The following is a 14,706-nucleotide window of genomic DNA, read 5'->3' on the forward strand; positions in this document are numbered from 1 at the left end:
GTGCCTATTGTCTTGCTTATTATTTATTGTAATGACTGCACTGTTTTGTGCACTTCATGCTGTCCTGGGTAGGTCTGTAGTCTAGTGTAGTTTTTGTTTGTCTGTGTTGTTTTTACGTAGTTCAGTGTAGCTAGCACCATGGTCCTGAAAAACGTCTCGTTTTTACTATGTACTACCAGCAGTTATGGTCGAAATGACAATAAAAAGTGACTTGACCTGACTTTGGACTGTGGGAGGAAACACACCAGTTCACAGAGAGAATGCACAAACGCCCTACAGACATCGTGCTAACCCACTATGCTACCATGCCATTTAAAAATTATGAAGTTAAAACATGTTCAAAGACACATTTAACAGACGCAGATAAACCAAAAACATTAACATTAGCTCTCATTTTGATTAACGTTAATGATTTTAGTTAATCTGCTTCAGTTGCTAGGATCAAATTCTTAAGACTTTCAAATAGTTCGATTTGCAGCACTCTGCACGAGTTTAAATATTGGCTGGAGGACTACAGAAGGAAAGTTGGTAGGAGGTGGGGTTACAGGGTTGACTTCTTGATCATTAAAATGGTTTATTATTGATTGAGTTGGCTGTTAGTGCATCACATCTTACTCCTATTTCGATAACCTGATGTTGCTTTAGACTCCCACAATATTATTAGCTTGTGTCGTTTATAAGACACTTCTCAGTATTGTCAGCCCACAGTGTGATTGGACTGTCACTTTTATAGCACCGAATTAAACAATCCCCCATCGTTAAAGAGATACAATTATAACCTTACTGGATTCTGGATCCCCTGCCCCCATCACAGTTTTTGTAGCTTACTTTGAACTTGCATCAAAGTAAAGCAGTCTTGCGCTGTCTGATGTTGCTCAGAGTTTGATATCAAAACCTACATTAATATTATTGAAAAGGCATGGAGTTTAAACTAACAGGAGTAGTTTCAAGCTGCATATGAACCGTGGAATGTCTGCAGAAAATTACTGTCCTAAACTTAAAGAACATTCTTTCAGAGAGTTTCAGGTATCAGTCGGGTGGAGTAAAAGACCACACCAAGAAACTATAGAAGGGCCCTGAGTCGCACACAGCATTTTGACCTAAACCTTCTTGAGTTTCATTTGAACTTTAACCCCCCTGCTGAGTTGGTTCAGGTGCTTTATCACAAGCAATGCCCCAATAGGTGGGCAGCTGTCTCCTGACTCTCCAGGGTGGGTTTTGGGAACTTCAAAGAGAATTGTGGGGGGATGGTAGAAGAGAGAATGGGGCTAAAAGTCAAATCGACTCCTTTCATCTTATTTATTTGCATAGTCTCTCTTGAAAACAGGGTTACCATGGCAGCAAAGTCAGGAGTTTGTGTGCTTTAAGCTCCAGAAGCACACAACACACAACTCCAAACCATTTTGTTTAGTATTAGAACGTGCAGCACACAATTAAAAAAATCTTGTCGAATAAAAGCTGGGAGACAAGATTTTCTTGTTAGTGAATTTATTTTAAAACCTGCTCTACATTACAGTGCAGATTTTACTCTCTGGTTTGGTCGCGGCTTTGACTGCGTGCCCTCGTTCCGCCTGGATGCTGCTCCGGAACTGCTGACACTGCACCTTTGGGACAGAGAGAAACAGAAAGGAACGTGAGGCCTGTGAGTGCGCAACACAAACAATGTGGACTGCAGCATGCGCCACCTTGGAAGCCGAACGGTTGAAAGTCAGGGGTGGGCGGGGGTGATTTTATCCAACTAGTGCGAGGCCCACGAATACAGAATGCAGCCAAACAACCAATTGAAATAGAGCAATAAAATCTCAGGTATGAAATATTTGGGTATAAATGAGAAGAAACTGCTCAAAAATGAGAAAATCTGAAGGCGCTGCAAATCAAGGCAGTACGCACAACGTGCTGGAGGAACTCAGCAGGCCAGGCAGCAGCTGTGGAAAAGAGTAAACAGTCAATGTTTCAGGCTGAGATCCTTCATCAGGACTGATGGTCGACTGTTCACTCTTTTCCACAGATGCTGCCTGGCCTGCTGAGTTCCTCCAGCATTATGTGTGTATTGCTCAGAAGAATTTGCTCATTTCTTATTATTGCTGAAGACAGCCATGTCATTGATGGACACACAAAATGTCTTTTCACAATCTGGCAGCTACAATGATTCATGCAATGTCATGCACTCAGCAGATAGCATACAATGGCCACTAGCCATTAGCAATAACATCAAACACATCCACTGATATCTCAGGCATATCTGATACTGACACCACGTATTTGCACATCCAATATAAATATAACTCAGCAGTGGAACGTTCCAGAAGTAGGAGCAACGGTAAGAACTCACAGGCGGTTGGGCTCTTGCTCTTGGAACTCACCATGTGGCCTAGCATTTTGATATTTCCAGGCACAGCCTGCAAAACTTTGCACCCTTGGACAACCCGATTCCTCATCGATGTCACTGACTGAAACGTCGAGACAGCGGGTGCTGTGTGCAGCCGTGGGAGGCTCCTGCTCTTCAGCGATCTCCCTCTCTCTCTCCTTCTCAATGGTGAGTGAGAGTTTGTTGTCAGACAAGCAAGGTGGCAGACTGCAGCATCGAAGCAGTGGGCTGTTGGCCTGCCCTCTCGTTGTGCAGGAGATATCTCTCTCTCTCTCCCTCACTAGAGAGACAGTCCGTCTGAGATGTCGAGGTGTTGGGTTGGACAGTAGTTTTTGATGGACTCTGGGGGTTTTACTATTGCTCGCATGGTGGGTGGGGGGGGGGTTGATGCTTTTGCTGGAACGAGTGGGCGGAGGAGATGGGGAGGGTCGATTCTTTTGATGCTGCTTGTACATGGGAGGGGGAGGGGGCTTTGGGGTTCTAACATTTTCTGTCATTATTTGTTTTTTTCTCTCTGTTTCGTGGATGTCTGCAAAGAGTGAGAATTTCAGGTTGTATACTGTATACATTCACTGAACCATTGAAGATCTGTCGCTCATTCAGAAAGGGGTGTTCTAGATAATAACAGCCAACATTTGCAAAGCAACAGGCATTTCTGACACAGTTTCTAGCACTCTTTTAGGAAACTGACCAAGTGGATTGGCCAAGGATATGCACTGTCACATGGGAGGTTCATTTGTAAAAAAATGCAGGAAGGGCAGGGGCAGGTGGTCAATGTTGGTGAAATTTGTCTTTATTGGCCATCAGTAGACAGATGTGAGAACTGTTCTATGACTGTATTCATCACCATATATCCAGATTATCCATAAAAACAAGAATGCATATGTGGATACAACTGGTAGCATAGTCACAGATGGATCCTTTCAACCCATTCTGTGCCCCACCCCACCCACCACCAGAAGTGGAGCCACAGGTTGGATAAGAGTAAGGATTAATGGATCCTTTTCACATTGGAAGATAATAAACTAGTATTAGGAACAATGGCATTTTAAGATACTGGAATGATCGTGACATGTGATGTTTGATAATCTCAAGATTCGAAGACAGAAAGAACGCTGATTAATTGTGACAAGGGCACGTCTCACATGGAGAATCAGCAGACTAAGCAGGTACTAGTAAAAACTTGATTTGCAAAATATGAACACACACCAGGCTCAAGGACAGCTGTTACAAGATTTTAGAGTGGACCTTTTGTACAATAAAGATAAACTCTGGATCTCTCAGTAAAGCACGTTATGGCCCTTACATTTTATTTGTTTATATGCACTTCACTTTCTTTGGAACTGAAACACCATATTTTGCATTTTGTTTTCTTTTCTTATGTAATACTTCAATGTACTTGTGTAGGGAATGATCTGTCTGAATGGCATGGAAACAAAAGCTTTTCACTGAATCTCAGTAGATGTGACAATAATAAACCAATCACCAACATGGAGATGGACTGTGTGAGGAAGAATACGGAAAAGAAACACAGACCAAATATTAAAACTGATAGTAGAAAGGATGAGCGAGTAGGGGATTTTGATTTTGATTTAAAAGTATGAGGATATGTCAGTAGAGTTAATAGAGTAGGGGTCGTTATTAGTGCTCAGAGCACTAATGCCACCCGTCCTGCTGTTTGTCCCATTTCCATCAGGGAGGAGGCTCTGGAGCATCCGTACCAGGACTACCAGACTCAAAAACAAACAACACAAACACAAATCTGGAGGAGCTAAGCAGGCCAGGCAGCACTTATGGAAAAAGTACAGTTGGCGCTTCGGGCTGAGACCCTTCATCAGGACTGAAAAAAATAGATGAGGAGTCAGAATAAGAAGGTGGTGGGAGGGGAGGAAGAACCACAAGGTGATAGGTGAAACTGGGAGGGGTGAAGTAAAGAGCTGGGAAGTTAATTGGTGAAAGAGATACAGGGCTGGAGAAGGGGGAATCTGATAGGAGAGGACAGAAAGCTGTGGAAGAAAGAAATGGGCAGGAGCACCAGAGGGAGGTAATGGGCAGGTAAGGAGATATGGTGAGAGAGGGAAATGGGAATGGGGAAAGGTGGGGTGGGGGTTTACTGGAAGTTAGAGAAATCAATGTTCATGCCATCAGGTTGGAGGCTACCCAGACGGAATATAAGGTGTTGCTCCTCCAACCTGAGTGTGGCTTCATTGTGACTGTAGAGGAGGCCATGGACTGACATGTCGGAATGGGAATGGGAAGTAGAATTAAAATGGGGGATCACCGGGAGCTCCTGCTATTTCTGGCGGACGGAGCGTAGGTGCTCAGCGAAGCGGTCCAAGTGAAGGCTAGACTCAAAAACAGTTACTCTCCCAAAGCAGTAAGGCTGATCAACACCTCCGCCCACTAACCCACCCCCACAGCCCAATCACCACTACTTTACCATTACCTGTCAGTCAGCTTATGTACAGACACTCCTGTGCCTAGCGTCACTTCATGGACATACAATCAATCTATCTATTTATATTTATTTTGCTTTTTTATTACTATTATTGTGTATTTCATCTTCTGTGATTTTTTGTGCTGCATCAGATCTGGAGAAAGAATTATTTTGTTCTCCTTTACAGTTATGTACAGGAAATGACATTAAACAATCTTGAAATGCACTATGATAGTATTAATCCTATACAAATGCAGTCACAATAAAAATCATGTTAATTTTGGTGCCATAGATTAGAATGGATATCAAGGGCACAAAGAAATTATCACCACTCCTCTTCCTCTTCCTCACTATTTAGGCCTAAATGCAGGAGATGAAACAGACTGTAACACACACAAAATGCTGGTGGAACACAGCAGGCCAGGCTGATGAAACACACTGTGTAACTTTTTAATTACCCTACCTCTATGACGGGATGCAAAGACTGGAATGTTAACTAGAAGGTTTGTTCATGTGTGTGTGTGTGTGTGTGTGTGTGTGTGTGTGTGTATGCGTATGTCTGTTTCTAGCTCACCTTGACATATCTAGTGAGATAAAGATGTTTCTTTCAGCATTACTCTAACATGCGGGAGGCTCCCTCTAGGACGAGACATGTGTAGCTCTCTCCTGCCAGCCTGTGGGCATATCAGGCATCCTCTCACCCCTTATCCAGTCCACAAGGTCTCCTCCTGACATTTATTTTATACATCAAGGTTTCTAAGTTTTTCTTTACCTCTTCTCACCTGAAGACTCTCATGCCATCAGTTATGTGTTCCCTTCAAGTTACCATGGAGATCGTCCCTTTAAGAGATGAAACCCATTTGTGCTTGCAGAGCATCAGCAATTGAGTTCAATCAAGCCTGGTCCTATCAGAAAAACACCCAGATCCTATTCAGATCTTCCTTCTGAGTGTAAGTCACCCTGACACTCCTTCACACAGCTTTCTGACCCACCCTTCACCATTACTAACAGAAACCCAGTCTAGCACAAGCATAAAATGTAATGTTGCTTTAGTGCATCCAAGACAGGTCAAGTCCAATTTCTAGGCAATTGTTCATATTGTTTGAACTTACAGCATGGAGAGGGGCTAATGAAGGAAGGAGCGCAAGTCACTTACTTGGTTAGCATTCCAGATAAACCCTCTTCCCACCTTATCTCAGCCAATGAACATAACGACATGACAGACACTGTCTGTTCAATCTCCTGCCATCTGGTACGAGATACCGAGACATCTTAGACTGGTAAACAGCTTCTTCCCGAAGACTGTTGTGTACCCTCACTTGTCAGCTTCTACTCCTTCCCCTCCCCCTCCCCCCACCTTCTTATTCTGGCTTCTTCCCTCTTCCTTCCAGTCCTGATGAAGATCCTTGGCTCAAAAAGTCAGCTGTTAATTCCTCTCCATAGATACTACCCGACCGTCAAGATCCTCCAGAACTTTGGGTGTACTGACCTCTATGCATACATATGATTATATTAATCAGCCATGACTCCTTACAGCTCTGTGTACCTCTCCTTGTAAAACTAGCTCACCTAATCCCATGTAATGATCTACATAGAAAATATACAGCACAATACAGGCCTTTCAGCCCACAATGCTGTGCCGCACATGTACTTACTTTAGAAATTACCTAGGGTTACCCCTAGCCCTCTATTTTTCTAAGCTCCATGTACTTATCCAGGAGTCTCTTAAAAGACCCTATCGTATCTGCCTCCACCACTGTTGCCGGCAGCCTGTTCCACGCACTCACCAAAAAACCCCTCCACTTCCTCATCCAGGTCATTTATAAAAATCACAAAGAGAAGGGGTCCCAGAAACAGATCCCTGAGGCACACCATTGGTCAACAACACCCATGCAGCATATGACCTGTCTACAACCACTCTTTGCCTTCTGTGAGCAAACCAATTCTGGATCCACAAAGCAAGGTCCCCTTGGATCTCATGCCTCCTTACTTTCTCAATAAGCCTTATACGGGGTACCTTATCAAATGCCTTGCTGAAATCCATATACATTACATCTACTGCTCTACCTTCATCAATGTGTCTAGTCACATCCCCAAAAAATTCAATCAGGCTTGTAAGGCATGACCTGCCTTCGACAAAGCCATGCTGACTATTCCTAATCATATTATGCCTCTCCAAATGTTTACAAATCCTGCCTCTCAGGATCTTTTCCATCAACTTACCAACCACTGAAGTAAGACTCACTGGTCTATAACTTGCTAGGCTATCTCTACTCCCTTTCTTGAATAAGGGAACAACATCAGCAACCCTCCAATCCTCCGGAACCTCTCCCGTCCCCATTGATGATTCATATAAAACAATATTGTGGATCCCGCCTCTAACTCATTGTTTAATCTGATGACCCCGGGTTTTGGACTCGTGCTTCTAGAGTCTTCAGCTTCCCTTTTGACCATTCCTGAAAATACCAGCCTCCCAATCAGCCATATGAGTTCTCTTTACTACTCCTGGAGTCCTTAGCCATCTTCCAGAGATTCCATGTCTTTCTCATGCCCATTCCTGTTAGCCTGCCTCTCAAACATTTCCAGGGTTCCCGGCTTGCTGTTGGGTCACTCACTACAAGTCACTGCAATTAACAGGACTTAATCCTTCTTTCACAATCTTGTCTGTACATGGCTGATATTTTGGGGGGAAAGTTGAGGTAGAGCCTTCATCATAGCAGAACAACACAGCCTTGTGTGGTTATGTTGTATAGGGGGACTCATACACCCCACACAGAAATGGCATTTAATGATCTTTAAAAGCTGAAGAATGTAAAATAGGTAGGAGATTCCATCTGATTAAACAACAATTATTCAACAATTCAGGGTCTCTTGCCTGAAAGTTGGTTCCTGAAAGCACTTTATTCAAACCATTTGCAGATGTGTTAAGCAGAAGATTATGCGCTCATGGAGAGAGAGAGAAAGAAAGAAACTTCGGCTTTAGGGCCATTGACCAGAGAGTGGCCTACACAAGGATGACATTAGCAGATGTGCTCCAATATCTGTCAGCACGAACCACTTCACCTGCAGTCAACGCCATTTCAAAGCCCGCTGCCCTCACACAACCTGCGGCGGACAGACAGCAAAAACAAGTACGTCCCAAAGAGAAACCTTTAACATGACATTACTCTGCTTATGTTGCTTTCTGCGTTGCAAAGATCAAAGGATAGGTGGAGCGTAGGGTTTATCTAGAAGGCAAAATATTGCCAGAAATCCTGCTAAAACACAGAAGATTATCTCACCTCGTAAACAATTCTTGATTTAAAGTGAGCGAGTGAAGAATTATGGGATTGTTGGGTGTTTTGTTTACACCTAAAGGGTGATGGGAGGATTTTGAACTCATTGACATAATGGAGGAAAAGCATCTGGATGAACACTGGGAACAGCACAATATTCAAGACTGTGGGTTAGGAAGTAGGTTCAGCATGAACAGTTTCTGGCTTGCATCATCAACATAATGGGCCAAATGGCCTCTTTCTGTTAATTTCAATGCTTCCATTTAAATTGAGTCTTAACATTATGACTAAAATTGTGTTATCATCAGACACCAATTGGCGCTGTATGAAAACAAACCTAAAATTAAAAATATCATTTGAGGCCCTCTATTCTTCATGGATATTTCATCCCAGCTGTCTACGTTGTATGTGCAATCCAGGGCAGTACGATATAGAGAGCAAGCTGTTGCCCATGCAGCAAGGTCCCCCTTTCCACACAGCTGATGAATCCAGGGACCAATACATTTTGGCCCCAGCGGCATCATAGGAGTTGCCAGTCACCACTGAACTCAACATAGGATTGCCTGAGGGACTCCAGCTCCAGATTTTTCCTCGACACCACGATCTTAATGAATGGCAGAGCGGGCATGAGGAGTTGAATGGCCCTCTCATTTTTCTAGCTCTTATGTTTCCTATTATGTTTCGTTGCCGTCATGAGCTGACATTACCTCTGGTGGAAGGTCAGCTTATTTGGGTAATTTAACAGCACTCCCAGGACACACAACAAAGCATCAGCGGCCGGAAGCCTGTGAAAGATTAACACTTTTGGAAGTCACCAATTTTGGCCAGCGTAACTAGTCTGGGGAGGAGCAAGCATCTCGGTTTAATCGCTGCAGGTGCAGGGGTACATCAGGCCTGAAAAACAACAGCACTACTGATCTTCCATTCAGTACTTCCTTTCATGCAGACTCTGAGGAATAGGAACATTTAACACAGCAAAATCACCTAATTATAATACAGTTGGGAACTTAATGATCCTCATACACTCAGTGTCAACGGTCTCCAATTGTGTGATGCAGGCTGGCCACTGTAGGTGCGCCAAGCATTCTGTACATGAGGTAGGCATGGAGAATCTTGTACCAATACTTTGAGCAGTACATAGAGTACATGCTGGGAGCACACGCTGCCTGTACCACATAGTTAACCCTTTCAAAGTGGTTTAATACTATGGGCTTAGCCTGGTGGTGGTGGTGGTGGTGGTGAGGAACTGGGGATCAGCTTCCACCACCTATTAAAGCTCCCAACGGCGTGCATCCCAAATAGCCTCCGACAACTAAGTCCAGCTGCTAGCTTTCACGTGGGGCTTTAGCTACTAAGCCCATCGGAACTGTTTCTACTGACAGGAGAAGGGGCAAAAGCAGGTTACTGACGCCTTAAAACTAGTCACTTCGGGCAAATAGGGCTCGTCAGCCATTGTTGGTAGCTAATCTAAGAGGAGGAGAACTCTAATCACAAACCACTGCTGCCTTGTGGCTATATCCACGCGTGTGGAAGGCTTTGGGAGTAAACGCTGAGGAAAAATCCAGAGCTGCAGTCCTACGTTGAGTTCAACATTGACTGGCAACTCCTATGACAGCACTGGTGCTAAACTGTGCTGCACTGGCTTGCAAACCACATACACAGCTAGGACACAACTACCATGATCGAGCCTGACCAATGGAGGACCACGGTGATCTTTTACCTCAGCTCCACTATCTGGCGCTAATCCACATCCCTGGCTTTTCTTAATATTCAAAAAACAAATCTATTGATCTTTGACTCAATTATAGTCAGCGAATGACTCCCCAGAGCATTCTTGCGTACAAAGTTTCACCATCCTTATGGTGATAAACTTTCTTCCCATTTCAGTATTGAATGGCTGACCCCACTTCGAGTCTGTTCTCTTTGATTCTGTTCACCACAGTCAGAAGCGATAACAACCCAACATTTACCTAGAGACGCCCTATAAGAATTTTGTGTTTCAAAGTTTAAAGTAAATTTATTTATCAAAGTACATATACGTCACCATACACAAACCTGAGAATCATTTTCTTAAAGGCATACTCAGTAAATCCATAATCATAACCATTATTTAATCAGTGATAGACCACACCAACTTGGGTGTTCAACCAGTGTGCAAAAGTAGCCAATATTCTTAATGTTGTCTCACCAGGGCCTATTATAATTAGGGAAAGACAACTCTACTAGTATTTAAGTTCTTTTTTAAATTTAGAGATACAGCTTGGAATAGGCCATTCTGGCCCTTTCAGCCATGCCACTCCAGCGATCCCCAATCCAATCCTAGTCTAATCAGGGGGACAATTTACAATAACCAATTAACTTACCAACCGGTACGTCTTTGGACTGAGGGTGGAAACTGGAGCAACAGGGGAAAACCCAAGCACTCCATGGGGATGATGTACAGACTCCTTACAGATGACAGCAGAACTGAACTCCAATTTCCAGTGCCCCGTTGTGCACCGTTGCACACTGTTGTGCCCTATAATTATTCTATAATTAGGATCAACACACCATTTACCTTCCTAATTGCTTGCAGAACCTGCAGGTTAATTTCCAATACTTCATCAGCAAGGATTTTCAGGTCTGTCTCAGCACCAACATCATTAAAAACAAAATTTTTCACCTACATTTTTCATCTATTATATCCTTGCTCATTTAATCCCGACTGAAGCCTCACACCATATGACACATGATCCTCTCGTCCAATCACTGAAATAGTTGCAGTGGTGCCACACTGGGTCCATACTGTTGTCTCCAGAACATGGTCAGAGCTTGGGGCAGTTACTTAATTTGTCTAATACTATGAAAACAACTACAAGAGTTGAGGAGATTTGATATGTTACCAATGACTAGCAAATTTCTACAGACGTACCATGGAGAGCACTCTGACTGGTTGCATCATCACATGGTATGAAGCCTTCAATGCATAGGATCAAAAAAAAGCTGCAGAGGGTTGTATAATTAGCCAACTTCATCATGGATACTCCTCACCATCGAGGACATCTTCAAAGAGGCAATGCCTCAAGAAGAGGTACTCTCTATCCAGAATATCCCCTCTTCTCATGACCATCAGGGAAGAGGTACAAGAGCCTGAAGACTCACACTCAATGTTTCAGGAACAGCTTCTTCTCCTCAGTCATTAGATTTCAGAATGAATGTACCCATGAACACTACCTCATTATTTTGCTCTCTTGCTTATTGTAACCTGCAGTAATTTTTTGATCTATTGCACTGTACTACTGCTGCAAAAACAACAAATTTCATGAAACACGTCAGTGACAATAAACCTGATTCTGTTAAACAACGTGTATCAAAAATTCACACTGTTTAAAACTTATATCGAGAGCCTCTCTTCAGCATTACTCGAAGTAAATGGTTCTTGCACTTTGTCTATCCAATTAGTGGGAGAAACAGCTAGCTTTGGTAATAATATACAGTTTCTAGTCAATTGATTATTTTAAGGGCTATAATTCAGGAGAATAGATCTGACAATATTTTCTACATAGAATCCTTCCAATTGTACTTCTCAATGTCCTTTATTGCTTGCATCCATCGCCTCAATGTAGTTATTTACTTACTTTATTTATTGAGATACAGTGCAGAATTGGCCTTTCAAACCATGCTGCCCAGCAAACTCCTGGTTTAATCCTGGCCTAATCATGTGCCAATTTCCAATAACCAATTAACCTAACAACCGGTACGGCTTTGGACTGTGGGTGGAAACTGAAACACCCAGAGGAAACTCACGCAGTCTCAAGGAGAACGTACAAACTCCTTACAGGAAGTGGCAGAAATTGAAGCTGGGTCATCAGTACTGTAAAGTGTTGTGCTAACCACTATGCTTCCATGCCAGCTATTACTACAGGCTTGACAGTAAATGAAAAGAATTTATTGTGGACTTACAATTGGTCCACAATTTCCCTTTCATTACATTAGGCCAGAAAAATTGGAAGCATTCCTTTATGACAATTCCCCATCCCGGGGGAGGCACTCAAGGTGGTGGGGTTAGTCCACAATCCAGGTAAAAGTGCTCACCTTCAGCAGATGCTCCTGTAATTGTTGCATCACGTCGTGGTTTTCTTTGAGGAGCTGTTTCTGCTCTTTCAGCTCCTTGTACAGCTTGTCTATCTCTGTCTGAAGTCTGGCTTCCCGCTCCTATCAAAAAGCACAGATGTTTATGAGGTATAAGCTTTAACCGCGTGCTGCACAGCCAATCCAAGATCCAGTCTTAATGAAAATGTATAGAGTCATAGAGCAGCACAGCACAGAAACAGGTCCTTTGGCTCATCTAGTTAGTGCCAAACTGTTATTTTGCTTAGTCCCATTGACCTGCACCCAGACCACAGCCCTCTATATCTCTCCCATCCTTGTACTTACCCAAACTTTTCTTAAGTATTCTGTAAGACTGGATAATTAGTCTGTGAAGATTAAGTAATTCTGATACTGCCGCAACATTGAGTGTAAGACCTTATGACAATAAGACATAAGACCAGAATTGAGCCAATTGGCCCATTAAGTCTAGCTAAAGAAATTCCTCCCCATTTCTGTTCTTAAGGGATATCCTTCTATTCTCAGCAACAATTTCCCAACAAAATCACTAGGTTAATTAACTTACATCCTTCTGTTTGCGTTCCTCATGGGAACAAGCACCTTCCTGGAATTTATTCTCAAATGACCATTTTTCATAACAATGTTGAGGGAGTCAGTTATGCACTTCAACAGGGGGTTTAGCCATTCCCAAGTAATCACCAGTGTCGCTATCTATCAAGTGCTGGTAAATGAATGAATGAATGAATGAAATTTTATTTCAATCAGTACAAACATAACATAAAGCATCATTTTCAATGATGATTTCATAAGACAAAATTACAACAAAAAACAAAAAAATGGGATTAGTGTAAATAGGTTCTCAGTAACTGGGCCTTTTCCTATGCTTTATGATTTCATGTGTCGTCTAGTCAAAGCATGACTGATCTTGGCACCCAAATTGTTGTGAAAATTAAAAGTCAACGTCAAGTTCATCATCATATGGACAAATCCATGTATATACACAGGTGCAAAGAAAATCCCAGGCACATAGCATCAGATAAGCAGCATTCACAAGGAAAACAAAAATTAATCATGAATTATACATATTTTTTAGGTGGATTGAATTATTTAGTTTGTACCACGGGTTGAATCTCGGAGACTGTGGCATGTTTTATATAGCAAACAGAATTGGTAAGTACAGGAATGGGCCCTCTGGGCCACAATCTCTGTGACAATCATGATGTCATATTAATCTAATCCCATCTGCTTGCAGATGGTCTATATCTCTCAATTCACAGCCTGTTCATGTGCCTCACAAAAAGCTTTTTTAAATGTTGCTATCATATCTGCTTCCATCATGTCCCCTGACAGAATGTTCAAAGCACCTATCACTCTCTGTGTAAAGATTTTGCCTTGTAAATATCCTTTAGACTTTTCCCCTCTCACCTTAAACCTCTGACATTTGACCCTATGAAAAATGCTCCCTATGTCACTTATTATTTTATATATATTTCTGTCAGGTCGCCTCTTAGAATCCAGCTTAAACAATCCCAGTTTGTCCAATGTCTCCTTATAGAAAATACTGTCTAATCCATGCAACGTCCTGGTGACCTCCATTGCACCTCTCCAAAGCCTCCATTTCCTTGAGGTTATGCAGAGACCAGAACTACACACATTACTCCAAACAAGCTTTTATACAACTGCAACATGACTTTTATATCCAATGCCTTGGCGATGAAGTCAAGCATATTATACAACTTCTTACCCACCTGTCCACATGTGTTGCCATCCTATTTAATGCTATCATTTTTATGGAGCTATGGATTTGTACCCCAAGAACACTTTGTACATCAATGCTCTTTAAAAGTCCTGCCAGTTACTATATACTTTCCTCTATTGGTTGACCTCCCTAAGTACAATGTCTCACACTTAGCTGGATTGAACTCCATCTGTGGATTTCTCCACTCATGTTTTCATCTGATCTGTGTCCTGCTGCATTTTTGATAACTTTCCTTACAATCCATCTCTCCACCAATTTTTGTGTGGTTTTCAAACTTACTAATTGATCTGCCTACATTTAAAAAAAATTTAAATCATCTATTTGTATCACTGTAATAGCACTGAACCCTGCAGAGCATCACTGGCCACAGAGCTCCAGAGGAACACTACCCTCTCCCGTCTATGCCAAGCCAAGTTTGAATCCAATCTGCCAAGTCAGTGTGGAAAATATTCCTTATCAGCCTACCATGAGAGAGCTTGGTGAAATCTACCAGAAAACATCCACTGTTGTACTCTCCCCGATCACCTCTGCCACCTCCTCAAAAAAATTAAAGTTCACAAGACATGACCTCTGATGCACAAATCATGCTGACTACCCCCAATCTGACCATGCATTTCTGAAAGCCAATACAAAAGGTTAGACAGATCCGTTAAGTAACGGGTTGAAAAGGAGATGAATCATAGTTTGATGTGCATTTGATTAAATTAGCAGCTAATTAATAGGATGCCAGGTCCTCTATGAGGTTGGTGCCACAGAAATGCTGGTTGTGGGTTGAAGC

General features: G+C 42.5%; 1 protein-coding gene across 9 annotated transcripts in view; it reads right to left on the minus strand.

The window, feature by feature from the left end:
• The window catches only part of LOC140718907 (serine/threonine-protein kinase Nek8-like), a 168,264-nt gene that overhangs the window by 53,808 nt on the left and 99,750 nt on the right, over positions 1-14,706 (minus strand). For 7 of the 9 annotated variants that reach the window (XM_073033198.1, XM_073033193.1, XM_073033194.1 and 4 more), the window contains 2 exons: positions 12,155-12,274; positions 1,484-1,604 (listed from right to left, as the gene is read on the minus strand). In XM_073033198.1, the coding sequence (XP_072889299.1) occupies positions 1,506-1,604; positions 12,155-12,274 (219 nt within the window). In that variant the 3' untranslated portion in view covers positions 1,484-1,505. Of the gene's footprint in view, positions 1-1,483; positions 1,605-12,154; positions 12,275-14,706 lie in introns of those variants that run through there. The other 2 variants (XM_073033197.1, XM_073033199.1) reach the window with 2 other exon arrangements.

Source organism: Hemitrygon akajei, chromosome 30 (assembly GCF_048418815.1).
Source record: "Hemitrygon akajei chromosome 30, sHemAka1.3, whole genome shotgun sequence".
Taxonomy (NCBI): domain Eukaryota; kingdom Metazoa; phylum Chordata; class Chondrichthyes; order Myliobatiformes; family Dasyatidae; genus Hemitrygon; species Hemitrygon akajei.